Source organism: Cardiocondyla obscurior, linkage group LG26, assembly GCF_019399895.1.
Source record: "Cardiocondyla obscurior isolate alpha-2009 linkage group LG26, Cobs3.1, whole genome shotgun sequence".
Lineage (NCBI taxonomy): Eukaryota > Metazoa > Arthropoda > Insecta > Hymenoptera > Formicidae > Cardiocondyla > Cardiocondyla obscurior.
The window spans coordinates 710,583-738,563 of NC_091889.1; the positions used below are offsets into that span (position 1 = coordinate 710,583).

Below are 27,981 nucleotides of genomic sequence, written 5' to 3' on the forward strand. Positions count from 1 at the left end.
GTGAGCGGAAGGTAGGACATGGTGCCACTGAAGAAGGGGTACGAAGATGGAGGTGGGAAAAGTGGGCTCCTCGTCGGCTCAACGGGAGTGACAAAATGCAGACTGTTTTACTCGTGAAAAGTCGTCGAGACAGAAAAGAGGATCGATAGATCCACGCGCGTAAGGAGAAAGTTATTACATATATATATATATCTACCGGTATCCACGTCCACCTGATTGCCTGCCTATTTGCCTGAGTACCTTGCAGACGTGTTCGATCGTCCACCTATTCCTATACCTATACCTGTCGTTACTGCCGGCGCTGCTGCGATCCGAACGCATAATTCTGTTTGTCGATCATCTCTCACCATTCAATAAGGTCAGTGGAAGATTAACATAATTGATTGATACGCGAGACACGTTCACGCGAGTGAAGAATCTTGCAGCGAATCTGCGAGACGCGTTTGTTTTTTTTTTTTTTTTTTCCCCCAAGATATAACTTTGTTCACCGCGTTACCTTCGTTGAGAGTTCTCCAGTTGATTTCCCTACTTCCGCGAGAGTACAAGGCACAAAGTGGCGAGTGGTTGAAAGGCTTCACTCAATGTCAGCGTAAGTCGACGTTAAAACGCACCCCTTTGCGTTATTCAAACCGTTACTTTTTGTTTTCTCTGAATTTTTTTTTTTAATTTTAATTTAAATGAAAGTAAACTCTTGCAAAAATTATCTTACACTAAAATATATTGATGTATATTTGAGAATTTTTCTCGAATTTATAGCCGCAGCTATTTATTGCTATTTAAATATTGCAGTCTATATTTTGTATTACTAAATTTCATTCATACTTAAATTTACTGTTTAAATACTTGACATTAAAAAATTTTTCTGACGTGACGTTCCTAATAAATATTTTTTTTTTTTCTGCAAAACTTATAAATCGGTGAGAAATCGGTAAGAAAAAAAAAATCAGGAAATTGAGCTAGTTCAGCATGTTTCCTGGTAATTGAAAAATATTCCGTTTCTCTTTCTCGAACAAACACGAAAGTTAAAATGTTTATTATATATGCTATTCCACTTATTCGTCATAGGTTTTGTATTTGATTTCTCTCTTTCACACGCGTTTATTCCTGGTGCCTACTTTCTTTTCTCCTTACTATTTGTCCTTTTTTTTTTTTTTTTTTTTATTTGCCTCGTTACTTTAGCTATACCCAAAAAAGAATTTACTTACTTTTGGATCAAAAGTCTAACAATTTACAATACTTCTATAACTATAAAATAAAGATTAGAGCAATTACATTTATCTCTCGGTTCCATTACAATGTTTTTCCTGGAACAAATCGAAGATAGAGAATTGCAAACGTTTCTTTGACAAGTTTATGCGTTTATTTGTGAAATGTGGACTAAGAGAAATGCACGCCATAAACTGTTGATGAACCGTTTAATTGTTAGCTGAAAAATTGAGAAATCACTTTAGTTTCGTAACTCGCACGAATTGAGAAATATAACGTCAACGATTTTGACGAATGTAGCTTAGCGAATCGAACGTGTCGATAACAATTCTCATTTTCGCGAATTAAATGACGAAAACGCGACGTGCAAGGGTTTATAATAATTGTATTTCATTATCGATAACGTTGATTCGTACATGTATAGTCACGCCTGGCCACCGATATCTTCCGCATTATTCTCGGCCTTATCCTTGAGATCTTGCAGACACGTGGTCGCATACCTCAGGCTCATCATTTTCTCCATGTAGGTGACCTCTTTTATTCGGTGCGTTATTAAACAACGGTTACTTTTCGCGTAACGGCCTGTGACGGTTCCGGTGAGCTTCAATAGAACGTCTAGGACAATGCAAAGATCAGGCTTCGAAACCGTAAAGTAACGCAATAAACATAATAATTACAAATAGCTATGACATTACACGTGCGCGGGAAGAAAAATTTTTGTCACTTTAATCACAGTTCGCTTAAATTCCGTTTGCTGACGTAACTGCAAATTTCTACTTTGTCCGTCGGGATTATATCGTAACGTAGATCGTGTAACAAGAAATGTATATTATTACGGGATAAGATCTCACTAAATTGACTTTTTTCGTTAGGACAATTTTCTTTTTACTGCGACGATATTAGTCATTATAAATTGGATTTTTGTATACAAGAAGTTACATGCATTAAATATAAGGCACATATGCATACGTAAGAAGACAATTGCGTTGCTTCTAATTTTTTTCAATGCAATTCACATAATGGTTTTGCTAATTATGCGCGCCTCTTGTATTATTTATAAGGTTTTATCAATTGAATTTGTCATCCACAAAATTCGGTCAACAATTTATCGAATACTTGAGCTTACCTAACTGTAATTATTAAATGTATAGTGAAGAAGTAATTCAAGTGTATTAAAAAATTGATAACTCGCCAGGATCTTTTAAACTTTTAGAGAGTTAATATTTTTAGTAAAGAACAATCGTTTATATATTCTTCATTAAGTATCGGTAAAATTTTAGGTAATTAACAAAGGTGGTATTGATCGTTAGAAAAGAAATTATATTTAACTACCATTTTAATTAGTGGCATTTGCAAAGAAGTAGCTTCCCGGAAGACATTATTCCGCATATTTTAAAAGATCGAATTTCGAGACGATACAGGAAGTTATACTCTTACGATAATTTACATCAGAAGTCACATTCGACGCATTTAGACACCTCTCTCTCTCTCTTTCTCTTTCATCTTTCTTCACATTCGTCACGATGAGAAATCGGTCGGCTCCGCGATTTACATAAGAGGATATTCAAGACGGTTGCGTTGCTTCCAGTGTTGTCCCAAGTGATTGCTATTCATCGACATTATGCTAATTGCTATATGAAAAACGAATGTTCGGTTTCTTTCGATCAGGTCAATGATAATGATAATCAAACTTTGCTTTTGAATTTTTATGCAAAATCGAAATTATATATGTTGATTATCTGTTATAAATATTGAATAAATTAATTGCAACGTTTCTAACACGTGCACTTTATAATATGCTCTTTGATGCTTTTTTTTTCTTCTTCTTCTTTTAAATTACTCATGACTTATGTATATTAAAGCTTGCGTTTCATTAACTTGCTTTTAGTAGCCGATTCCGTTTCTCACTCGCACAAAAGCCCTCCAAGTTTTTTTTTTTTTTAACTCAAAACAATTGCAGAAACAATCGTTAACGTTTGATTTTCTAACTTGACTCACTTTTTTAAATTTTCTACGAAGCAACGTAAAATTTTGTAAGTAAGCCATTGTGTTTTTCTGCAATTATGCGCTTTACCAATTTTTTTTTTTCACGTCAGCGCTTTGGATCCCTTGTGAGTAATGTAAAAATAAACATACAATGTTTAAGCAGGCAACGCGCAATAATTTTTCGCTCGGTTGCACTTTCACGTACTTTCTCGACGTCCTAAATGCACATGGTTTTGTTCCATACAAACGTCATTAAGCGCAGCCCGAATCGTTCGTACCGCTCGACGAATCGTAAACGAAATGTATCTATGGCAGTAGTACAAGAAGAAAAATAGGTCGCACCGTTAGGGGATCAACGAACATTCACAGCATCCGTACCGTTATGCCAGTGGCGCGGCTGACGAAACGTTGAATTGTCAGCACAACCTGTTTTCTCAGACAATTACAACTTTTCCAACATTCTTTCACGGAAACAACATATTTTTTTTTTTTTAACTTTGCTTTTATTAATTTTTCACGAAAAAAGTCCGATCTAATTTTTGTCGACAGCATTCAGATATTTAATTAAAAGAATTAATTTTTTAATGCAACTCGGAACGCTTTAAAACCGATATGTTTCTCACTTTCTGACTTTAATATTAACAATACTTTGTTTTAAATCTTTCATCTGTTTACTATTTTTAATAATATTCTATACAAGTTTTTTACATACTTTGTAGCTAATTATTGTTTGTACAAAATAATTTATAAAAAAAAAATCGTTTATACTTTTTTATGTTGATTTTTTTTTTTTACGTTAGCCGAGATTATTTAGCAAAGCGTGATTAAAGCGGCAATAGTAAATAAATACGCAGGCAAGAACAAAAAAATGTGGTAGAAACTCGTGCGAATACAGAATCGAATGCGGAACTGTTGATTTTCCTTGACAATCAAGACGAATTGCGGTTATTAATAAAGCATCCAACAAAATTGACGAGACTAGCCAAGGGCTTTCAGCATTCAATTACGATTACGTATTAACATTGTTGCTATTGGCCATAATGGTAAAGATGCTGTTTAAAACGCGTTAAACAATTATCAACAATTCTTTCGTAAGCGATTCATGTCCCAGACAAATGTTAATCGTAAATAATAGCGCAATTTTTGCACATAATTGAGACGCGAGACTTGAAGATGGAAATAACGGTTTTATACCAGGCATATTTGTAATAGCAAAGTTATCATTATCTAAGTATCGATTACAATTTATCTTTTCATTTACGTTAAGTTTAATTCCAGAGAATATCACTAATTGGCTAATGTATTTAAGATGAGTATTTTCCTTACTTATTTACGAAAAATATCACGTATTTTTGCAATCGTAATTTGCAACAAAGCATCAAATTGAAATTATTCTTAATTAAATAACATTTAATTAACGCAATTATATTTCACGATAGCAATATAATATTTCACGTGTTTTATTTTATTTTTAATGCAAGTAACATAAAGTAGCCTAAAAGTATTTAACACTCTTGCAATTTTACTTCGTAAAAATTTCTAAATCTAAATCTCGTTAATCGCATGGCTTGCGAAATTATTTCTGATATTTAAAAAAAATATAACTGTATTATAATTAACTGTAAAGTGAAAAGGAAAAAAAAAGAAAGAAGAAAAAGAAAAAAAAAAACAATTGTACAGAAACACCTGTAGAACAATTCTAGCATCTCGGTTAGCGGGTTTCCGACAAAACCTTGAAAGTATCATTTGGGAGCACCTGTGCGACTGTGTGTGGCACGGCACCGGCTGTTCTCGTTCCGGAAGCGATGCCCCGTGAGGACGCGGCCGCGAAATAAAGATTTCTGACTCCTTGACGGTGGGATATTGCTGTAAAAGTAATTGCTGTTACGGGCTCGCGCGACGTCTCGCGCGACATATGCCGCGTATATAAAGTTACGTGAGCGTAATAACGCGCTGCGTGTTGTGCAAGTAGAATCTTTCTCGTGCGTTTGCGTAATGTTACGCCGCGGCCGTCCGCCACCACCGGTGTCCAAGTCTTCCGGGTTGGCTCGTAATGAGCTCGGCGACTAGCTCGTATTGGAATATCGCCTCGACGCGGAAGTGTGCCCGCACCTAGTACGTCCGGCCCGAGTACAAGTCGAGAGCTGATCAAATTTTTCGAGGGGAAAAAAAAAAAAGAGAGAGAGAGAGATAGAGAAAGAGAAAAAAAAGTAGAAGAAGCGAGAATGAAAGCGCGAGACGAGGATAAACGAGAGAATTTTCTCCTTCCTCGCGGCTTAGGTTCAATGCACTTAAGGCGTTATACAAATATGCGTTATATGGTCGGGGTTACTCTCTTACACGTCTGACCTCCTTCCTTACTTGGAAAGTGAGCTGTTTAACCGATCGACGAGAAGACGACGAAATATCGTCATCGTTGCGCGACGAATCTCCGACACGACAAATAGCACACGGGAGATTGTCGTCAAAATTGAAAAGCTAATATTTGCGGCGAGTAATATATGCCCGGCGAATCCTTCTTTTTTAAATAAGTTTGTGTGTCACGGAGTTAAGTCACTTCAACCGTCGCGATTTAATTGCTATCTTTTGCATGTATCTGATATATTTATATCTAATTTTTTAATCAAGTATGTTGTACGCGATTAGTAAAATTGTTCTTTGAAGGCGACGCGTTTGTAACGGTAAAAAAAAAAAAAAAAGAAAAAATAGAAGGCATTTACTTTGCCGTGACGATAGTATTAATGCAGATAAATATTAATTTATAATTATTAAAAAAAATTCTTGTGCGCAATATTTATTTGTTCAAGAGTCATAATGTTAACGTTTAATTCGCGTTCACCAAATTTTAAGTAAATTATTAAAAAAGCTTGGTTTAATTTCTGTCATGCAAACAACGAATGCAATACAAAAATTGAATTATTGTTTTAAATATCAGGTGTCGCTATTTGTTGCAACGATATTATGCAGCGATATCTATGATCATTAATGCAATGTTTGGTTAAATGAAAAATAACATAAAATATTTTTACTCGTAATTAACACCGGTATTCTATGTTTAGAACAAAGATATTCCTTATCGGTGTGAAAAGCATAAAAACTGGGTATTTCTCGATTATATGATATAATAATTTGATTAAAATTTATTAGCTAGAGCTTGACATTTTAATCGCTTTAAATGTAAAGTATTAATAATTTTTTTATAAAAACGTGGCTTGAAGACATTTAAAGGATATAAGATTTTGTGCTTCACGTATACAACTCTACCCATTAGTTTTACCGTATTATTAGATATAAACTTGTACACGTAAAAATAGATAGAATTTCCTCATCCGGATTCTCAGAGTCCGATGGCCGCTGCTAGCGAGAGAAAGTAAAGAGCTGCGTACCTATATCCGTCGAAATTGTCCGCGCCCAAGATCTTTCCGTTCCTAATATAACAGAACTACGTCTTGAAATAATAATCTCAGAATTTTTAATATACCTTTTGATACATCCAGAGTATCGTTATAAATTTTACGCACGAGCAGCACTTCACTGTTCGTCGTTGTCTTAATTTTCAAAGTAAAACTGACCGATTAACATTACGATACAATAATAATAATTTTAAAGCACTTTGGTAATTATGAAATAGGGAATAATGAATTTATGATTTTTCTATTCGATTATATTTTTTTACGTGAACGGAGATTCGCGAAGGGAAAAAAAAAAAACATGTGCGGTATGGAGAAAAGAAGATTTCTAATTTCCAGAGTTCCGTAGTATGTCTTTCCAACGCGTGTTCGTTCGTCATGTTGAGCTTTCTTTTTATTTCGTCATTACACCTATACAACCTATACAACTTGACACGCTAAAGACGGTAGTCCATTCAGACTTATTCCGCAGGAAAGAAACGCCGAAGTTCACGATCGACTTTCACTCGATTACCTTTCTGGGATGCATAGAGCTCGCCCTCTAAAACATTTGTGCGACTAAACGTATGTACATGTTTAGGAATTAAAAAGGCTGTTACCGAATAGGCCCATACATACGTACACCTGACAGCATCCGCGTGACATCGAAAATATATCTTTATGCTAATTATTACGAAACAAAAGTGAGATATAAGTATCGAGTAAAAGTAAAATGTGAAAATAAAAGTGACGTTTTGAAATTAAAATATGCGTTTGAAGCAGCGGGATTTTAATTATCTGCTTGTGTACTATATGTATTGATTTAATAACGTAATCAATTTTAAATCTCTAAAGGATTTTTTCGTAGAATCGTTTTTAATCGGTTTGAAGAGTAAATTTACGATAAAAATCAAGAATTACATCGGCATTATGTAATTTTTTTTTTTAATTAACGCAGGAACCTTCTGCGTCATTGTTATATGTATGACTACCATCACTTTTTTGAGAAACTAAGTAATTTATGTCGCATAAATGTTTCACGATATTTTACTACATATTTACAATATGGAAAAATTATGCTCGACTAATCGTAAACACATTGAGCTAAAGTGCGTTTAAAAAAGTACATCTTCCTCTACGATTATTTTTGTGTCCACGATGTCAAATTTATTTATATCTGAAACTGAAAAATTACGTTATGAAATAATTAACGTTGTTGACAGACACATGAAAAAAAAAAAAGAAAAAAAACCACGAGAAGAATTAATGATAACGTTTCGCAAAAGAATCTCCTTGTCAGTCCGCGAGAAGAAATATAACTCCTATAAGAAATATATTTGTCATCTGATTTAGCTGCTTACGTTTATTCCTCGCGTGAATAATGATCGAACCACGATTGCTCAAATATATCATCGAATTAAAAAAAAAAAAAAAAAGAACTTTGTTTCACGAAAAAAATAACAGGACATTATTTTTTCGGATTTTACGGATATTGAAATCGTTAGATGATATATTTGAGCAATCGTGGTTCGATCATTATTCACGCGAGGAATAAACGTAAGCAGCTAAATCAGATGACAAATTTCCCATTCAACAGTGCGAGATCGAGTTTTAAACCTCTTTCGGCACTGCGAACAAATTTAATTAATTACGTTTGCTTTTTTTTTTCTTTTATTTAATTTTTTACGTCCGGCTTCTAAAAAGTTTCGTTGCGAAATCGTGTTGACGGATCGGGCGCGTTAAAATAGATTCTTTTGCGTTTACGCGCAGGTGTTTTGCGTAAATATTTCATGCCGTAAGAAAAATCGCTTGTTTCACGCTAATCACGGATGACGTGGTGCAACCTCGTATGCATCACCGGTAACGGGCTTAACTGACTTTGCATGCGCTACGGATCGTGTACGTATCGGAAGCAGCTCTTGAAAACGCGACTCGGCAAACATCGCTTATTCCGACGGAATGTACATAACGCGTAAACGTGTGCATTGCCGTTGACGAGAATCTTGTTCAAACGTTGTATCACAATGGGATTCGCTTCGAGGAACGGCGTCCTTCATCGAGAGGATGTTTGCTTTTTCTTCTGTCGGGGAGATATTTGGAAAACGCGCGTCTTCCTAACGGGCTGCTCTCATCTGCGCAAGAAAGCGTACGAGATGGTCTTTACGGCGACGCGCGTTTTCGTAATATTTGTTTTTTTCATAAGCGGAAAATATAGATTTGCCCGACGAGTTATCTATTACCCGAGGAACGAAAATATAATGAAGCTTAATGTTTTCTTAAAACATATTAAATTAGCGTTGCCCTTTAATATTTGTATATGTACGTCAATTGCTTTTTAACTAATTTGCATATCATCTACAGATATCTAAGCGAAAGTTTTATTAATAAAAGCTGAAAACAAGTTTGACCACATTTCGGAACATTTTTTTCTAACAGAAAACGTGCTTCTTTTTTAAAAGATATATTTAAACTTGCCAATTAAATAAGACGTGGAAGATGTATCGTTATTAAACAATATCATAAAAATAAATTTTTCACAGTGAATTAATATTAAGTAAATCAAAAGAACGGATTTAAAAAAAAAAAGTATATATATATATATAATGTATTTCTTAATACACGAAGCACTTTCAACGAAGTAAAATATAAACACTGCATATTTTTGTAAATCATAATGTTTAAAATTGTGCAAAAACATCTCCGTCTAGACATTTGTAATATAAGATAAATCAATAACACCTGTTTTTACTCAACATTTTTAATAACCGCTTACTTCTTAATTTGTAATCTCGCATAAAGCAAGTTTTTTTTTTGTTTTTTATTTCCAAATGTTTGAAAAAAAAAAAAAGACATGAATGTATCTTTAAAATTTATTCTCGAAAGATCATAACCGTGATTCACAATGTTTATCTTTTGTGACATCGAGCTCGGCAAATATTTCATCTTTGGGATATAAATATTTTTTTATTAAAAAAAATTACGGGCTGAAAGTTCCCCAAGTGCGTCCGACGATACGTGGCTTTACGCAAAGAAATCGCAATTGCTATCTTCATCTCTCACGTATCTATCTGTCGTGTGGGCAATATTGACGCTCGCGAATTCGCTTTGTCCACGTACAGGTGATAATGAGCGAGGCGAGGCGCAACGCAAATCAGCTAATCAATCGAAGACGGCTCACGAAAAAGGAAGAGTCATCTTTAAATTCGACGCGACGGCTCGTAACGCGCCAAACCGCGAATACGAATTGGATATAAAGTGAATTGCATCGGTAGAAAGAGACGTTCGTTCTTTTATTGCAGGTACGAGCCTTTGGTGGAAAAGATGGTCGAGGTACTCTTGGATCGAGTCGATGGCCAGGAGGCCATCGTCGAGTCGGACTGTAGACCGGAATCGCCGACGGAAAATTCGCCAGTCAACGAGAAGCTATCGCCCATCCAAGAGTTTTATTATGGCCAGAGTATTTTTATCACCGGTGGCACCGGGTTTATGGGTAAACTGCTTATAGAGAAGCTGCTTAGAACGTGCCCAGGTGTTACGTCAATTTACTTGCTGGTGCGCCCGAAAAAAGGCAAAGACGTGCACCAACGCACCGAAGAGATCTTCGACGACACGGTGAGTTCTTATAATCGCAGGTGAATTTTTTTTAATTATTCCGACAATTTATATGAATACTTGCAGCTGATTGATTAATTATTAAATTAATAAGGAAACGAAATTTATATGTAAGACAAATTGAACATCTTTTACTTTCCGCTTTACGTATGCTACATAGGTTTTCACGTATAATACGTGGACACGTGCGTCATTGGGGTATGCTAAATACTTTGGCGTCAACGTTTCCTAGAAGAGAATTTTTTTCCGGGTGCTACGTATATATTTTATTTAAATAATTATTTTGTCGTGTTCAATTGACATAAAAAGAAGTCAGTAAAGTAGTCTTTTGAAATGTAATTAAGGTAAAAAAAATATTGTGCCAATACAAGGCTGCTGATACAAGGAAAAAATAAAGGAATAAAAAGAAAAATACATTTTAATACAAGTAAATATTTTATTACAAATTAAAAAAAAAAAAAAACTTGGCACTGCTTTTTTTGTACGGCAAGCTAAGTAAATATGTTTGTTAACTTTTTTGTTTTCTGTCTCGTGTTTTTCAGCGTTGAGTTTTTTTTTAATTTGTAATAAAATAATTATCTTAGTGCCTCGTTGGAATTATATTTGACACGAGGCTCTCCTGTATCTTTTGTTAATTAATTTTTGTTATTTTAATTTGTGCAGGTATTCGCAAAGCTTCGAGATGAACAGCCTAAATTTCGGCATCAGATCGTCGCCATAGCGGGAGACTGTAGTCAACCGAATCTCGGAATATCCTCGCAAGATCGGGCCACACTTATCCGGGAAGTTTCGATCGTTTTTCACGTCGCAGCTACAGTAAGGTTCGACGAGAAGTTAAAGCTGGCAGTGCCCATTAACGTGAGAAGCACAAGAGACGTTCTGAATCTCTGCAAGGAAATTACAAACTTAAAGGTAAAAAAAGCTGAGCTAAGCGCGCTAAACGTTTACCGCTTCATCTCTTACTTAATAAGATTTTTCTCTCTTTTTTTTTCTCACCCCAAATTGCATTATTGCCACTTGATTTCACTTTAAACACTCGGGCTTTCTTGTACTGAAACAACACTGTAAAATTCTTTCAGACCTTTATACACGTGTCCACTGCATATGCAAATTGTCCGCAAAGTGTTATCGAAGAAAAGTTTTATGATCCGCCAATGGATTCTGACAAACTGATTGCGCTAATGGAATGTGTGGAAGACAAGCTGGCTGAAGACATAACTCCTCAGTACGTCGAATTGTTCTTACAGTTAGATTTAATTTTTTATAAATGCCACTAGAGAGGAGAAAAAAAAAAATTTATTTTTTTTTACAGATTATTAGGAAAATGGCCAAACACTTATACTTTTACGAAAGCAGTTGCTGAGAACGTGGTTAAAAAGCAAGCAGGTGACTTACCGGTTGGCATCTTTCGTCCTGCCATTGGTACGGATAATTTATCACTTACATTTATTATTCTATTATTTAGCGTTTTTTGTTGAAATTTTACTAATAGTTTGTGATTTTATTTTCAGTAATTTCGACATATATTGAGCCAACGCGGGGTTGGATCGACAATCTCTATGGTCCGACGGGAGTTGCAGCTGGGGCGGGGACTGGATTACTGCGATCAATCCATTGTGACGGTTCGGTACATGCAAATGTGGTACCTGCCGATTTAGCAGTTAACGCTCTAATCGCATGTGCATGGGACGTTGCAAACGATCAAAGGTTCTCATCATTATTACGTATTTAAAACATTTTTTTTTTTTTTTTATACAATTATAATTTTTCTCACGTGACGCACAGTTTGACGTCATTATGCAAACTAATAAAACACACATTAAAGATTGCAATCTACAATAATTACGACACTTTTACACGTGGATTCGATGCGTCTTTTTTTTTTTACATCTCGTGCATTTTAGCAAATAATTCAGGAAACTAGACAAACGTTAGATATTATGATTTAATTACAAATCCATTCATAAATGTTTTAAATAATTTATACTTAGAAATACCTTACATTTTATGACGCAAAAAAATTCTGCTTATAATTTTATCAGGTGTAATATTGGAAAAGAAAATTGAAGAATTCCAGGGCAATTATATTTTACATAATTTAATATTCTGATAGTTATAAACGTTAGGAAAATTCCACCAATGATTTAACGTTGCACGATTGTTCCAGATTAAACGACAAGTCACATACCGACATACCAATTTATAATTACGTGGCTACGGATAACCCGATAACTTACGACGAGCTGAAGGAAATGTCATCGAAATACGGTCTTGAAATCCCGTCCTGTAGAGCGGTTTGGTACTACAGCTTCAGAAACAATAAGCATAGAATAGTTCACCTCTTTTTCGTATACTTTTGGCATTTGCTCCCAGCTTTATTAGTCGATACCGCAACTGTCTGCATAGGAAGGCAACCAAGGTAATAATTAAAGACAATATTAAAATAACGGATATAAGAAGAAGAATAATTTTGAGCGAGAAATACTCTCCGCTTCTTTGACTCAATATATAATTTAGATTATGTGTAAAAGGTTACTTAAGGTTTACAAGAAGATACACAAATTTATGGACGTGTTGAACTACTTCTCCACCCAAGAATGGAAGTTCACTAACGAACGGCTGCACATGCTGATGTCGAAGCTCACGTTTAAAGACCGAGAGCAATTCTACTGCGATATACGAAAAGTCGATTGGAATACTTACTTCGAAACGTACATTCGCGGAATTAGAGTGTACCTCATTAAGGATCCTTTAGACACCTTGCCTCAGGCACGCATCAAATGGCAGAGGTATGAGAGTTTTTTAAAGACAATATTTTTATATTACTCTTATACGTATGTTATAATAAATTAATTAAACTATTCTGTTTTAATACCTTTAATAATAAAATATTTATTTGTGTTTGTATTGTAGATTATACTGGAGCCATCAAGCGCTAAAACTTATACTCGCTTATATTGCTTTGAGATTCTCTTGGACGGCTATATCTACATTATTCGATTTTCTTTATCCAAAAGTATGATAAGAATAATAGAAATTGACGGACCCCAAAATCTAAAACGAATACGTCTTAGAGATTGCGGGACCGAACGGTGAAGGGCGATATCCCATGTTTTTAAAAGAGAAGACTGGGCTCTTAGATCCGTATTGAAAACGTGCTTTTTCGATAAGTGTTTTTTATTTCTAAATTTCGATAGTATAAATAATGTTTATTATATTTCAAATACGCATATTTATCGAATAAAAGCACGCTCAGGATACAGATCTTGGAGGAGCGTGTAACTTTTGTTAAAAGTATGAAAGAATCGGCTGAGAAACATGTCGTAACCCTGTGTGCACAGCAGGCTGTTACGAAATGAAAACACAATGTATGAGCGGCACGAAATGTGATAGGGGTAGAGTGGAATAATGACAATTCAATCGTATTCTTTGACTTCGACGATCTCTGGACAGATAAATTTCTTTAAAACTGTATGCACCTAAGTTTTTATTGAGAGAAAAATTAAATTTAATAGATTTGTTTTGTACGAGACGCGGTATTTAATTCATTTTTAACATTAAGACAACGACATGGAATTATATGTACAATACTTTAAATTCAACTAAAACGCTATGTAATTCCGATTCGTGGATGCGTATTTTAACTCAAAATCACGAATTAAATTTGTTATTCTACCCGATTGAGTTAATAACTAGGCCTTTTAGTGCATGGGTAATATTATAAATAAGATTATCGTAGCGTATTGATTATCGTATGTGTATCGATAATTACTTCTTATCGTAATGGTGATTGAATTAATACTTGAAAGTGGCAAAATGTGTGTATCTGTGTGTAAAAACTTTCGTGCTTATAAAAGAATATACTTTTCTCATGTATTTTATAATCTGTCTTGCTAAATAGTAAAAGTTAATAGAAATATTTGAAGGCAAATTTAAATTTCGTGGTCGAAGTAGACGATAAATAATTTTTCGACTAAGCTGAATCTTAAACCTCGGGGTTCTAGTACACAATTTTACGCAACGCATAATGCATAACGCATATACATAAAGAAATTGATTAATCCATCAGCATACATATGCACATAACAAAATAAACCATTTAATTTTACTTTATCTATATGCGTTATATGTTATACAAAAGTGTACGTGTGTTCCCGGCCTGAATCCTCGGAATGTTCAAACGTTGAATTCTTTCTAACTCTGCGTGTGTTTCTGTTTCAACAGAATAACGATTAAAGCAGCTAAAACAACTGTTTTTCGCCAGAGAAGAAAGAGAGAGAGAGAGAGAGAGAGAAACAAAAATTGTTACCACAGAGGCGAAAGTGATACGCGAGCTTACAGCTTTACGCAATACGATTAAGCACGGTGCGCGCACATTTTACGAATCAGCATTTCGTCGTTGTTGCCACGATTGTCTCGAGGAATACAGAGAAAAAAAAAGCAACAAGTACACATTGTTTTGCAAGAATATTTAAAAAAGAGAAAGCTTATTTTATACTTGACAATTTATATTCGACAATTGTACTTTACTTTGTTTTTAGTGTTAAATATTTTGTAGACATGAGCATCAATTACGAAGCGAACCAAAGGGCTCTCAGCTAGAGAAACACGTTTACTTTTTTGCTGACAATAGCGACGTAGATGTCACCTTACGTATACATATATGCATGCGCGATCGTGCGTGCCTGTCCGTATGGCAATGCGCGGATATGTGGCGATGCATAATGAACAGGATCGAGATGCAACTATACTATTTAAGTAATCCGTTGCAAACAAATGTGAATCGTTAACTAGGATATTAACTGGAGAACCTAGATTTTGAAGTGCCGCACGCTGCGTTGATTTATTTGAAGAATGTTTGAGAGTTATATATCGACAAGTAATGGACGAGACTCGTAATTACGTAAGATAAACGTGTCGAACGCTTGGTTTTATATAGAGAATTGGAACAGTTACTCTCTGTAATAAACAATAGCAGCAATAGTTATATTCTGTGCTTTTACCTTACATATATTATTGAATCAAGAAACGATATTTTTTTATTAAACTGGAACAAACCTTGCGCACGCTTCAGGTAAGCTATTTTTCAAAAGATTCCAGTTGCAAATTAAACAGAACCTGATATCTCCGACTTGATAGCTGACGTTAACTCTCACTTGGCGTGAAGCAAGTCAAGTGAGAGTGAACCAATTCGTCGGTTTTAAACGGAAATAATAATTTCGATTTTATTGTTAACACTAATTTTTTTTTTATAGAAACTTCTATTCGCTTTTATACTTTGATTTTTTAATATTATTAATGTTACGCAAAGAAAAAATTTACAAAAGTATGGCCCATGAGGGGATCGAACCCGCGACCTTCGCGTTATTAGCACGACGCTCTAACCAACTGAGCTAATGGGCCAGTTGTTAAACAATTTTACAATAATTCTCTTTAGAGCGTAATTTTTTTTTCTAAGAAAAAAAAAACATAACTTTAAATTTATAAAATAGTTTTTAATCTTATAAATAAATTAGATAAAAAATGGTTTAATTTATTCAATCTAATTTTTCAGATTTATATTTAAATTGTACTGATAATTATTTTATCTTATTTCAATTTAAATGACATATGATTAATAAATACGTAAACGAATCTTAAATAAATATATACAGCAAGTATATAAGCATCTTGAAAGTATGATCGTTATTATTAAAAAATACTTTTGTTTTATAAGTTAATATAAAACTTTATAAAAGAAAATTATTTTTATATAAATATATTATATCAGCACAGGATGCACTATTTTTATTTTAATTATTTTGATATTTTTGAATAATGGTATCATCATTTACGTTTACCATTAACGAAAAATTAAAGTGCACATGGACAAATTTTAACTCGGTTAAAAAACCGATTGGCAATATATGTCGAGAACGCGCTGACGCGATTGATTGTCAATGAATTGCGACATCACGGCGACGTCAATTGACTCATCTGAGGCATACTAAATGCTTATATATGATATCATAATAAAACACAAGTTAATCCATAAATTATATTAAATTGCAAAAACAACACAATTTAATTATAATTTAATCAAAAGAATACTTTGTGTCAACTACTAGACGATATATTATGTTTATTTAAAAAAGGATATGCAATAAGTAATATGTCGTAATATTTATAAATTTATTAAAGTATTAGACTTTACAGAGCGCGCCTTACGCCCGCATTATTTATTTTTACGTGAAAGAAAATTGTTTTACACTTAATAATTTTTAGCAACAAAATACACCGACATTTTAATTTTTGGCTTAATAATGATTACGAATTTTATAAAGCCGTATATGTGGGATATCCTGCATATATACATTCTTACATTTATTCTCGCGGTATCGAACAGAGAACGTGCAATCAACTGAACTGCAACATATATATAATAAATAGTTTTAATCACTAAAATCGAACAATGCAATTTTTATTATCCATCATGTTTTGTTGCTAAATTTGAAATAGAAGCGTTAGTTGCCTGAATTTCTGTAGACTTCTTTTTTATCCTTTTATTAATTATTTTATTATATTTTAATTTAATGCCTCGTCTTCGTTTCCGTGGAAGCGACGTTGGATCTATAATAAAAATATAAGTTTACCCTTAATAAATTAATAAGTAATTTTACTTTTAATAAACTAAAATCGACACGTACGGTCTTCAGGAATGTTCATCCTTTTTCTCAAAACAGCTCGTACTTGTTTATTTAAAATTTCTCTGCATTGTACATCGAAACCAGATGGTAGCCAGCCTCTCTTCTCATGGCATCTTATACCAGGTAAGGGATCGGGAAGTTTTGCCAACATTTCTTGTATTTCTCCTACCAAGACGTCGCAATACTAATAACAATACGATTAAAGATAATATGTTTAGAAATGCTGTATGCCTTAAATTTTGTTACGCTATTTATTTTTATAAAGAAAATGATTAATTAATTGACAAACCTGATAAAACATTTGTCGAGAAGGAGGTACCATACCCTCTCGATATATGTACACATTCTCATATAAATGTCGCTCTTTCTTTGAATTTTGTTCTTGACTTGACGTGGCAGTAAGTACAGCAGGTTTCTGTTTGGATACAGGTGCCGATTTATACGGCAGCGTATAATGTGCATAATTTCTTTTACATTTGACAGTTGAACCTAATCCATCTAGATTGCAAAAATTAATTTTATGAAATATTTGTTAGTAAATGAAAATACTTTAAATATTTCCAACGCTGAAAAATAACTTACGCATAGCTTTTAATCTATAATCCAATGTCTGATATTTCCGTGCATTAATATCTTTTCTGGGATCATAGCCCAATTTTACCCACATAATTCTCCATGGGCCAGTCATAAAATAATATGCCACCGAAGGCAATAATATTTTTAGCTGGTCAGACGTAAATTGTGTCTTAAACATAATAGCGTTTTTCGACCAAATTGGACGTTCCTCAAAAAGTTCGCGTACTCGTTCCAAATGTGTGTTTTGAAGAAATTTTACTTTCATAGCTGTTTCAATACCTTTTGGCGCCATAATGGGTACTTCAGGAGTAGAAAAGTATATGTAATTGGAAAAACCCACTTGACCTTTTTTACTTTTACCAATTACGTTTTCTGAGTTCGAATCTATTTCAGTTTTCGGTATATATTGCTGTATCGTGTCCATCCTGCTAAAAACAGCCGGTGGTAAAAAATAAGGTACATCATTTTTTAACCAAGAGTAATGCGGAATTCCCGTTGGATAAATCAAGTCGTAAATGCATTCCAATTTTTTTGAATTTGACCTGTTTTGCGTCATTGGAAGATATTGAAAATCGCATAAATCTAAAAAGATTAAGACATCAATATATGTAGTATAACATGAGAAAAATTAATATAAGGTTCTATATGACTTACTGGTAAATTTAAATTCAGTTTCTATCTTTCCTAAAATTTTTAAACGTGGTACTTTGTAATCTATATCTTGAGATAAATTTTTATATTTATTATTATTAAAAGTAAATGTACTTTTTTTCTTTTCCAGTGGACTATTATCTACAGATATATCACATAAGTTTGTATCATCTGTAGCACATTTTTTCTCAATTGCTTTCTCACGATTACACGGCGTAAAATCAACGTTAAGATTTTCTCGTTGACAAACTATGTTATTAGCCTCATAAGAGTCTTCAAGACTGTTCTTCTCTCTTGCAATGCTACATTGATTAATCTGTTCACTTTTATCATGAGATGTACATTGTTTACTACTACAAGAAGTAGTAGCTTCCACATTTACAAGGTCTGTAGATATTGGTCTTACAACTTCAGTTCTAATACTTTTTGCTCCTGTTACTTTATTCTTTTTTATTCTAACTCTAAGCAAAAAGCCATTTGTACTATGTCTATCCCCACAGGTAGGCTTGCTGTAACCATCATCTGGCCTGAATCTCAATTCTAGTCTTCTGTTAGGAACATCTACAGTCTGTTAAATAATCAGACATTTAATTAAATGAAATTTAAATCAAACATTTAATAAAAAAATTTAATCAGTGTAATTAAAATTGATTTAGCATTATAGGAAGTGTCATACCATAGAAATGGAACTAATGCCACCCAACGTTTCCATAGCTTTGTCGACGTTGACCACATTTCCTGGATATTTAATACATATCAGTTTTTTATCGAATCTATGCCCAGAAATGACTGGACCTGTATATTTTCCATCTTGCAAACTATTTAGTTCCACCTACAACAAGATTAACTTAAACATATTGAAAAGTATAAAGGATTTAAACGCACGTTAACATTGTTTTCCAGTGACTCGGAGAAGGAGTCGTCGCTGTCGATTTCATGACAATAATCGTCCACGTTGAAGTCTGTGTCCTTGTCATCTTGCTTATCAGATATTTCAGTGTCGCTTGGATCGCTTGCTTCGCTCGTCATAATCAGTTGCTCTTTTCTTTTAATTCCAAATTAGCTGTTCTCAAAAACTTCGTTGCAAATTGCTGCGTTACATTTTGTGCAATTTTGCGTCTACCTAACCTTAATATCAACAAGAGTTTACGCTCGTGGTTTACATCACGAAGTAATATACTGTGAGGAGACCTAACGCCGTACCACGCCGTACTGCCGTAAGACAAAAATTACGAAGATGGGACACGACTTTTGTTCGAGCTAAAACGAAAATTGGCCAGAAGAAACGATAGCGCTTCTTGCGGTAAAATAGAGTATACTGTGGAGTCTGCCAAGGATTAATTTTTCTGCCTTATTACAAGGAAAAAGAAAGAAATTGTTAAAATAATTAAAAAGTCAAGTGTCGGTGAATGAATTATCGTAATTGGAAAGCACCCATCGTAAAAACTCTGTAACAGGCGTTATTGTGAACGCGACATAAGTAGTTGCCGTAAAATGTGAAACCGATAAAACATGTGACACTTGCGAAAATGTAATCGGTTGAGGTGTTACGTTTTACGTGAGAATCGAGTGGCGAATAACGGGTTTTTTGTTTCGTTATCAGTTACCGATCGTTGTTTTTTCTCATCCTTGAATGTTTTCGGCCGCAGTTGCAGTCATCGAGACTATTCTTTTATTATATATTAATAATATTTAGTTTAATTATAGATAGTACACGATGCCGCACTTGCCACGTATCACGAGATCAATGCGAATGTTTACTTCTCTGGAACGCAGAGAAACATTAGAATTTGAGCCGAATGATTTGGTGAGAAAAAGACAGGAAAGGACAAAAAGATCGAAAAGGCAAGTAAATATATGGAAACGTATTTGAAGTGCTTAATATATTTGTTTTTATTTGCATAGATTTTACATTTAATCTACTATAAATATTAAATATGTATTTTTATTTACAATATCGTTTCATCTATTCTTTGTTGTTTAATAAATCTTGAGTTTTGATGTAAATGGGAAACAGCTAATCTAATGTTACATATTTGTATGTTGCAAGCAGTTCTAATTGGCATTATATGTGCAAGAATGCATCTAAAAATCTTACCACACTTTTACATACATTGAGAAACATTGCGCAACAAGCTTTAGGTGAGTGATAAATAATTGAAGCATACTGTTATTTTTCATTGATATAAGGCAGTTTCTAATTTTCTCTATATCCTTTATTCTACTATGTTATATTTTTTTTATTAAATAACACATTTTATTTAATGAATATTAAACAACTTTTAACTTAATTTAAAAGTCTTACTTTTTTTTATGTAGGACATGACTGCCCTGATGCTGTTGATGAGTTTACAATTTATGTATTATATTTATTGATAAATGATGATAAATTGTTGAAAAAAAAATATAATGTACTTTGTGAAAAATTAGGAAGAAACCTACCAATTGAAAGTGTAGAAGCTTTAATGAAGGTATAATATAATTTACTATTTTGATTTTTATCCTTTGATATGCATTATTTTTTTTTTCTTGTTCTAATCTTATACAGGTCATTAATAAAATCCAACTGGAATGTTACAAAGAAGCTATGGACATGTTAGAATTGAAAGAAAATAAAAATGCTGGAGATTCACAAATTTTTGGTACACAAATTCCTTACAACCGACCCAGAGTTGTATGGCCTGATACTGCTAGACTTCATAATATGTCCAAGGAAATGCCATATTCGGGCACTGATAAATTTACAATGATACTACATGAAACAAAACCATTGATGCAAAAGAAATCTGCTGTGAGTATACTTACTAAATATTTAAATAAAAGGAAATCTTTCTATCAATGTTCTAATCTTGTTTTATTTTTTAATTGCAGTTTGATAAAACGGTATTCACGAAAGGATTACAAAGTTGCTATGAAACATTTAAAACACATCTGATGTCATATGAAGAATTTGCAACAGCAATAATAGAAAAATTAACAACCCCTGACGAACTGTTTGATATACTAGGCTGTGAACATTTGGACTTTATCGAATACATTACTGAACATCAAAAAACCATTCAATCGATATATTCGCACCAAAAACCAATCAATAGAGTGCAAACAGCTGTGAAGGGGCCTATAATAAGTGGTCAAGTAACTGTGCAATCTAAATTAGAAAAAGAGATGAATAAACAAGTACGTAAAGAGGAAAAGAAATTGAATAAAATTGCAAACAAACGAGATGTTAAATATGAAGCTGAAGAAGGAGAACTTGAGTCGGTTGAATTGCAAGTAAAAAGGCAAGAGGCATTGAAAGCTTCATGTGCTCCACTGTTTCCTAAAAAACATGTTCTCGAGAGAGGTGGACAGGAAGATTTTCCGTATGTATTTGATTCGAAAGCGAATATTAAGCAAAAGAGTATTATATCAGGGCAAAAATTATTACTGGCCGAAGATGTTAAAAGAAAAGATAGTGCACTCTGTGAAGAAGTGTATATACCAATACCAAAGCAAGAACTTATTGACGTTAAGACGAAACCCGTGTTGATATCTTCTTTAGACGAAATCGGTCAAATGGCTTTTAATGGCATAAAAACGCTAAATAGAATTCAAAGCATAGTTTTCAATTCGGCATATAACACTAACGAAAATTTATTGATCTGCGCCCCTACTGGAGCAGGTAAAACAAACGTGGCTATGTTAACTGTAGTGCATCAATTGAAGCAAAATATTCAAGATGGACAATTAGAAAAGAATCAATTTAAGATTATTTATATCGCACCAATGAAAGCCCTAGCTGCAGAAATGACTGACAACTTTAACAAAAGACTCGGTTCTCTGGGCGTGTGCGTTCGCGAATTAACTGGTGATATGCAGCTGACAAAACGAGAGATTCAAGAAACTCAGATGATAGTAACTACGCCAGAAAAATGGGATGTTGTGACGAGAAAAGGCACGGGCGACATATCTCTTACTAGCATCGTAAAATTACTAATTATTGACGAGGTACACTTGCTGCATGGCGATAGAGGACCTGTGGTGGAGGCGCTAGTCGCCCGAACTTTGCGTCAAGTAGAGTCGTCTCAGAGCATGATCAGGATAGTTGGATTATCCGCAACCCTTCCAAATTACTTGGACGTTGCGCGATTTCTGCGCGTTAACCCATCGAAGGGATTGTTTTATTTTGATCATCGTTTCCGGCCGGTGCCTCTCAGCCAAACCTTTATTGGCGTGAAAGCTGTCAAGCCGTTGCAGCAGATGACCGACATGGATACTGTGTGCTATAATAGCGTTATCGACATGGTGCGACAAGGTCATCAAGTCATGGTATTCGTGCATGCTCGAAACGCCACCGTGAGAATGGCGAATGTTCTGAAGGATTTGGCACTAAAGAATGGCACAATGAAATACTTCTTATCCGATGGACAGACCAAATATATAAATAAAGCGTTTGTAAAATCGCGCAACAAGTATCTCGGGGAGCTGTTCAACAGCGGGTTGTCGGTTCATCACGCGGGCCTGCTACGCTCCGACAGAAATCAGGTTGAGAAATACTTTTCTGACGGTCTAATCAAAGTGCTAGTGTGCACTTCCACGCTAGCTTGGGGCGTAAATCTACCCGCGCACGCTGTTATCATACGCGGAACTGAAATCTACGATTCGAAACACGGCTCGTACGTGGATCTGGGCATCTTGGACGTCATGCAGATTTTTGGCCGCGCTGGGAGGCCACAGTTTGATACCTCAGGACATGCGACTATTATCACATCGCACAACAAGCTATCTCATTACCTGTCATTGTTGACTAATCAAATACCGATCGAGAGCAGCTTTATCACGTACCTGGCAGACAATTTGAATGCCGAGGTAGCCCTGGGCACGATATCAAACGTAACGGAAGCGGTAGAGTGGCTGAGCTATACCTACCTTTTCGTACGAATGAAACTGAATTTTCAAGCGTACGGCATGGTTTATCATACAGTCATGAACGATACGAATTTGGAGAAGAAGCGAAAGGAGCTGGTGGACGATGCCGCGAAGGCCCTGGATAAAGCGCGGATGATCAGATACGACGCTCGCACCGGCGATCTTAATGCGACTGACTTAGGACGTATCGCGAGCCATTATTATCTCAAATACGACACGGTCGAGGTCTTCAATGAGCTTGAAAAGCCTATGATGAATGACGCAGATATTCTGGCTATGATATCGCACGCCCAGGAGTTCAAACAACTGAAGGTGCGGGATGACGAAACGGACGAGCTGGACAACCTGATGGTAGAGTGCCAGCTCAGAGCACAAGGCGGCGTAGAAAATGTTCACGGCAAAGTCAACATATTACTGCAAACGTACTTATCGAGAAGTCGCGTCAACACAGCGTCGTTGATATCTGATCAGGCGTACGTCGTGCAGAACGCCATGCGGATAGCCAGGGCGCTTTTCGAGATCATGCTCAAGCAGAATAACGCGATAATGGCCGGCCGACTATTGATAATCGCCAAGATGTTCGAAGCGCAGCAATGGTGCACTTTTACCCCGCTTCGTCACTTTGATTGTCTTACCATGGAGGTAATTAACAAAATTGAGGCGCGAGATTTGGACATTTGTCAGCTGCAAGAAATGGACGAGAAGGAGATTGGTTTCATGTTGCGACATGAGCGAGCGGGGGCACTGGTAAAGAAGTGCCTCAACGAGTTTCCTATGTTGAACGTGGAATACAGCTTGCAGCCCATTACGCGCACTGTCTTGAGGATACGACTCAAACTGTTCTCCATGTTTCGTTGGAACGATAAATATCACGGAAAAAATTCGCAAGCTTTCTGGATTTGGATCGAAGACCCGGAGAGTAACTTTATTTATCATCACGAGTACTTTATACTGACGAAGAAAATGGTCTGCCAGCGTCTCGAGCAGGAACTCGTTATTACTATACCACTATCTGAGTCGTTGCCGACGCAGTATTTAGTGAGAGTGTCTAGCGACCATTGGTTGGGTTCTGAAGCTACGTTTCCGCTAACTTTTCAAGATCTCATTCTTCCAGAAACGCATCCTCCGCACACTAATCTCTTAGAATTGCAGCCGTTGCCGGTAACCGCCTTGAAGGATCCAGTGCTGCAGAGCCTTTACAATTTCTCGCACTTCAACCCGATACAAACGCAGATTTTCTATTGCTTGTATAATACTGATAACAGCGTGCTTCTCGGTGCTCCAACTGGTTCGGGGAAAACTATCGCGGCGGAAATCGCTATGTTCCGCGTTTTCAAACAGTATCCTGATCGAAAGGTTGTTTATATAGCGCCTTTAAAAGCTCTGGTCAGGGAGCGAATTAATGACTGGAAGGTGCGATTGGAAGAACGACTGAAAAAAAAAGTCGTCGAGTTGACCGGCGACGTGTCGCCCGACGTAAAAATTATAGCTGAGGCAAGTGTAATCGTTACAACACCCGAGAAGTGGGACGGCATTAGCCGAAGCTGGCAAACGCGAAGTTATGTGAAAAAAGTTGCGCTCATAGTGATTGACGAGATTCATTTGCTGGGCGAGGACCGTGGCCCAGTGCTTGAAGTGATTGTTTCTCGCACCAACTTTATATCTTCACACACGCACAACCAGGTCAGAATCGTGGGTCTTTCGACCGCGCTGGCCAACGCGAACGACCTGGCAAACTGGCTCGGCATCAAGGACATAGGTCTCTATAACTTTCGACCAGCCGTGAGACCCGTGCCGCTTGAGGTTCACATTAACGGATTTCCTGGCAGACACTACTGTCCTCGAATGGCGACCATGAACAGACCAACTTTTCAGGCGATTAGACAACACGCGCCTACCAGTCCATCTCTCGTATTTGTATCGTCTCGCAGACAAACGCGATTGACCGCCCTGGACCTGATCGCCTACCTCGCGGCAGAGGATAATCCTAAGCAGTGGTTGAAAATGCCAGAAGAACAGATGAATAATATTTTACAGACTATCAGTGACTCGAATCTGAAGCTCACCCTGGCTTTTGGAATCGGTCTTCATCACGCCGGGCTTCAAGACAGAGACAGAAAAACCGTTGAAGAACTGTTTGTTAATAATAAAATACAGGTATTTATGTTAAAATTATATTTTGAGCTCTTTAAATTAAATTCCTTCCTCGTTATATAAAAAATTTATTTATAAAACGCAAACAATAAAAAAAAAAAATTAACAACAATTACAGTATTATAAAAACGCTGTATGAATATGTATGTTATCATATTAATAGATTTTATTGTTAATTTAGGTACTAATTGCTACGGCTACTTTGGCCTGGGGAGTTAATTTCCCTGCTCATTTGGTCGTGATAAAAGGCACAGAATATTATGACGGCAAGCTGAAACGTTACGTAGATATGCCTATAACGGATGTTCTCCAAATGATGGGTCGCGCTGGTAGACCGCAGTTTGACAATTCTGGCGTCGCGGTTGTGCTTGTGCACGACTTGAAAAAGAATTTTTATAAAAAATTTTTGTACGAGCCATTTCCAGTGGAATCGAGTTTGATGGGAGTGTTGCCCGATCATATCAATGCCGAGATCGTTGCCGGGACTATCAAGAACAAGCAAGAGTTTCTCGATTATTTAACGTGGACATATTACTTTCGAAGGTTGATGAAAAATCCAAAATATTATGATTTAGATGTCTTAGATCCTCAGTATATCAACGAGTACCTTTCGACACTGGTGGAGACTACCGTAAAGTCATTGATTAATTCACAGTGTATCGATTACGATGAGGTACAACAATAAGTTTAAAAGCGAAGTAAAAGAATAAAGTAAAAAATAATTTACAATAGATGTAACGCTTTTTTTTCTTTTTTAGGACGAACAAATTCTAATTTCATTGCCAATGGGGAAGATAGCGTCGTTTTATTATTTGTCGCACAATACGATGCTCATGTTCACGCAATCGCTTAAGGAGAACCTATCGTTAGATCAGTATTTACGTATACTATGCAATTCACACGAGTACAACGAGTTACCCGTACGACATAACGAGGAATTATTAAACGAGTAAGTCTTTGAACTTCGGACAAATAAGTCGTCGTTTACATGATTTATTTTACAAGCTTATATGTTTGACAGGGAATTAGCAAAACTGTGTCGTTACTCCGTAAATCAATACGATTCACCACATACAAAAGCATTTCTTTTGCTTCAAGCACATTTCTCAAGGCTACCATTACCTTGTACCGATTATATCACTGATCTGAAATCGGTGCTCGATCAAGCAATTAGAATAATACAGGTATAAATAAATTTAAAAAAAAGTTTTTTTTTTTAAGAATGTATAAACAATTTTTATATGTATTATTTATTGCAATTTAGACTCAATAATCGATGGAAAATCTTTTAGGCAATGATTGATACGGTTGCGGAACGTGGTTGGTTAACAAGTGCATTACAGATAATGCAATTGTTTCAAATGATTGTGCAAGCACGATGGATAAATGAATCTGCAATTACAACGTTACCGCACATAAAAACAGAAGATTTGCAATTGTTTTCATCATTATCAGTGTCTCTACCACTATTGTGTTCTCTCACACGCAACAATTACGCTTTACTTGAAAAAGTTTTGCATAAAGGAGATTATCGATCAAATCAAATACATGAGGTAAAATTAAATCTCGATCAGTTTTATCCTACCCCCTTCGGGAAAGTTTGTATATAAAGAAAGAAGAAGCGAAAGTAATTAACACGCGCTTTATAATAGCTGATTAAGAAAATTAATTAAAAACTTATTTTTTAGATACATCAAGTAATTAAAGATATGCCGATTATATCCGTCGATTTAATCTTGGAGAGTTCTGAAAGCACTACAAGTATAACATTGAACCCCAATAATGAGAATTTCATAGCTGTTCGACGAAATGAAGAATGCACGCTATCTATTGGATTGAAAAGATTAAACAATTGCAAAACTTTAAAGGCACATTGTCCAAAGTTTTTAAAAGGAAAAGATGAAAGCTGGTTCTTGGTGCTAGGTGACGTTCAAAATGAAGAATTATGGGCTCTGAAAAGGGTGTCTGGCGTAAAAAATCACCAAAGATATCATCAGTTGCAATTCACTACACCTGACACTTTGGGTAAACTTGTTAACTTATATATTAATTGTAACGTATGTTTTATATCCAGACTAGAATTTCTTGAAATTAAAATTTCAACATTTATCTTTTAGGACCGACAAAGTTAACGTTTTACTTGATTTCTGATTGCTACATGGGATTAGACCAACAATACAATATTTATTTAAATGTAACATGCTAGATATTAAAAAACAACTAAACTTCTAAAACTGGTTAAATAACATAATATTGTATTTATTTGTTGCATTTTTTTATGTCATTAATGTAAAGATTACAAGAAAAAAAAGACGTTATAAAGTTTTTAATGTATATTTTGAAATGAGTGAAAACTAAAATTCACTATGTACAAAGATATTTACGGGATTTTTATTGTAAATTCTGTATAGAAACTTGTATTTTTTCCCACATAATTTTATTACACATCTATATTTATATATAAATATATATATTTATATATATTTATATATTTTTTTTCATACAAATATAAACCTTATTACCATGGTATATAAAGATAGAAAAAGCAACACGTGCAGAATCAGCCGTACAATGTCGTACAATATTTTTGTCACAAACGAGTTCTCTTATTGGGAAATAAATCTTATATCGTTTACTTTAATATTTTAATGAGATAGAATTTATTATCGCACATCACTTACGCTTTTGAGAAATATATTTAATGCAAAAGTTTATAATATATTTCAAAAAGGAAGAAATTATTGTATACATGTAACATATACATATACTGACCCTTTTTTCAAACTTACATTGTATTATAATATAATATTTAG

The 27,981-nt window shown here is 35.0% G+C and overlaps 3 protein-coding genes and 1 non-coding gene across 10 annotated transcripts; 2 read left to right on the top strand and 2 right to left on the bottom strand.

Moving 5' to 3' along the window:
* Window positions 1-6: 6 nt before the first annotated feature.
* LOC139111913 (fatty acyl-CoA reductase wat-like) lies at window positions 7-15,176 on the top strand. 3 transcript variants are annotated; one of them, XM_070672538.1, is made up of 9 exons: window positions 7-358; window positions 9,881-10,193; window positions 10,857-11,105; window positions 11,273-11,418; window positions 11,506-11,615; window positions 11,705-11,900; window positions 12,361-12,612; window positions 12,725-12,982; window positions 13,107-15,176. In XM_070672538.1, the coding sequence occupies exons 2-9, from the start codon at window positions 9,903-9,905 to the stop codon at window positions 13,213-13,215; spliced, it is 1,611 nt and encodes a 536-aa protein (XP_070528639.1). In that variant the 5' UTR covers window positions 7-358; window positions 9,881-9,902; the 3' UTR covers window positions 13,216-15,176. The 3 variants fall into 3 exon arrangements, with proteins under 3 accessions (XP_070528639.1, XP_070528640.1, XP_070528638.1); XM_070672539.1 differs by having other exon boundaries at window positions 7-159; XM_070672537.1 differs by lacking the exon at window positions 7-358 and adding an exon at window positions 432-589.
* Window positions 15,177-15,522: 346 nt separating this feature from the next.
* Window positions 15,523-15,596, bottom strand: Trnai-aau (transfer RNA isoleucine (anticodon AAU)). Its single transcript has one exon. It is a non-coding gene; the product is annotated as a tRNA-Ile (tRNA).
* A 717-nt stretch (window positions 15,597-16,313) lies between these two features.
* On the bottom strand, window positions 16,314-19,324 carry L(2)37cd (general transcription factor IIIC subunit l(2)37Cd). The gene is made up of 7 exons (XM_070672939.1): window positions 18,992-19,324; window positions 18,783-18,938; window positions 18,110-18,674; window positions 17,462-18,037; window positions 17,169-17,377; window positions 16,880-17,063; window positions 16,314-16,802 (listed from the first exon to the last, which is right to left on the bottom strand). Exons 1-7 carry the CDS (start codon window positions 19,133-19,135, stop codon window positions 16,657-16,659), a joined length of 1,980 nt encoding a protein of 659 aa, XP_070529040.1. The 5' UTR covers window positions 19,136-19,324; the 3' UTR covers window positions 16,314-16,656.
* Window positions 19,325-19,389: 65 nt separating this feature from the next.
* Window positions 19,390-27,809, top strand: Obe (activating signal cointegrator 1 complex subunit obelus). 5 transcript variants are annotated; one of them, XM_070672937.1, is made up of 12 exons: window positions 19,390-19,409; window positions 19,814-19,951; window positions 20,160-20,248; window positions 20,426-20,577; window positions 20,655-20,897; window positions 20,978-25,171; window positions 25,350-25,841; window positions 25,927-26,117; window positions 26,190-26,352; window positions 26,461-26,721; window positions 26,857-27,193; window positions 27,286-27,809. In XM_070672937.1, exons 2-12 carry the CDS (start codon window positions 19,824-19,826, stop codon window positions 27,372-27,374), a joined length of 6,339 nt encoding a protein of 2,112 aa, XP_070529038.1. In that variant the 5' UTR covers window positions 19,390-19,409; window positions 19,814-19,823; the 3' UTR covers window positions 27,375-27,809. The 5 variants fall into 5 exon arrangements, with proteins under 5 accessions (XP_070529038.1, XP_070529037.1, XP_070529036.1 ...); XM_070672936.1 differs by lacking the exon at window positions 19,390-19,409 and adding an exon at window positions 19,527-19,637; XM_070672935.1 differs by lacking the exon at window positions 19,390-19,409 and adding an exon at window positions 19,558-19,664.
* The last annotated feature ends 172 nt before the right edge of the window (window positions 27,810-27,981 follow it).

Excerpts from the sequence above, each read along its gene's own strand:
- Obe (XM_070672937.1), top strand. The coding sequence starts at position 19,824 with ATGCCGCACTTGCCACGTATCACGAGATCAATGCGAATGTTTACTTCT. Across the intron at positions 19,952-20,159 it reads AGGACAAAAAGATCGAAAAG|TTCTAATTGGCATTATATGT; the intron begins GCAAGTAAATAT and ends TGTTGCAAGCAG. Across the intron at positions 25,842-25,926 it reads AGTGTATCGATTACGATGAG|GACGAACAAATTCTAATTTC; the intron begins GTACAACAATAA and ends TTTCTTTTTTAG.
- LOC139111913 (XM_070672537.1), top strand. Across the intron at positions 11,106-11,272 it reads AGGAAATTACAAACTTAAAG|ACCTTTATACACGTGTCCAC; the intron begins GTAAAAAAAGCT and ends AAATTCTTTCAG. Across the intron at positions 12,983-13,106 it reads GCACGCATCAAATGGCAGAG|ATTATACTGGAGCCATCAAG; the intron begins GTATGAGAGTTT and ends TTTGTATTGTAG.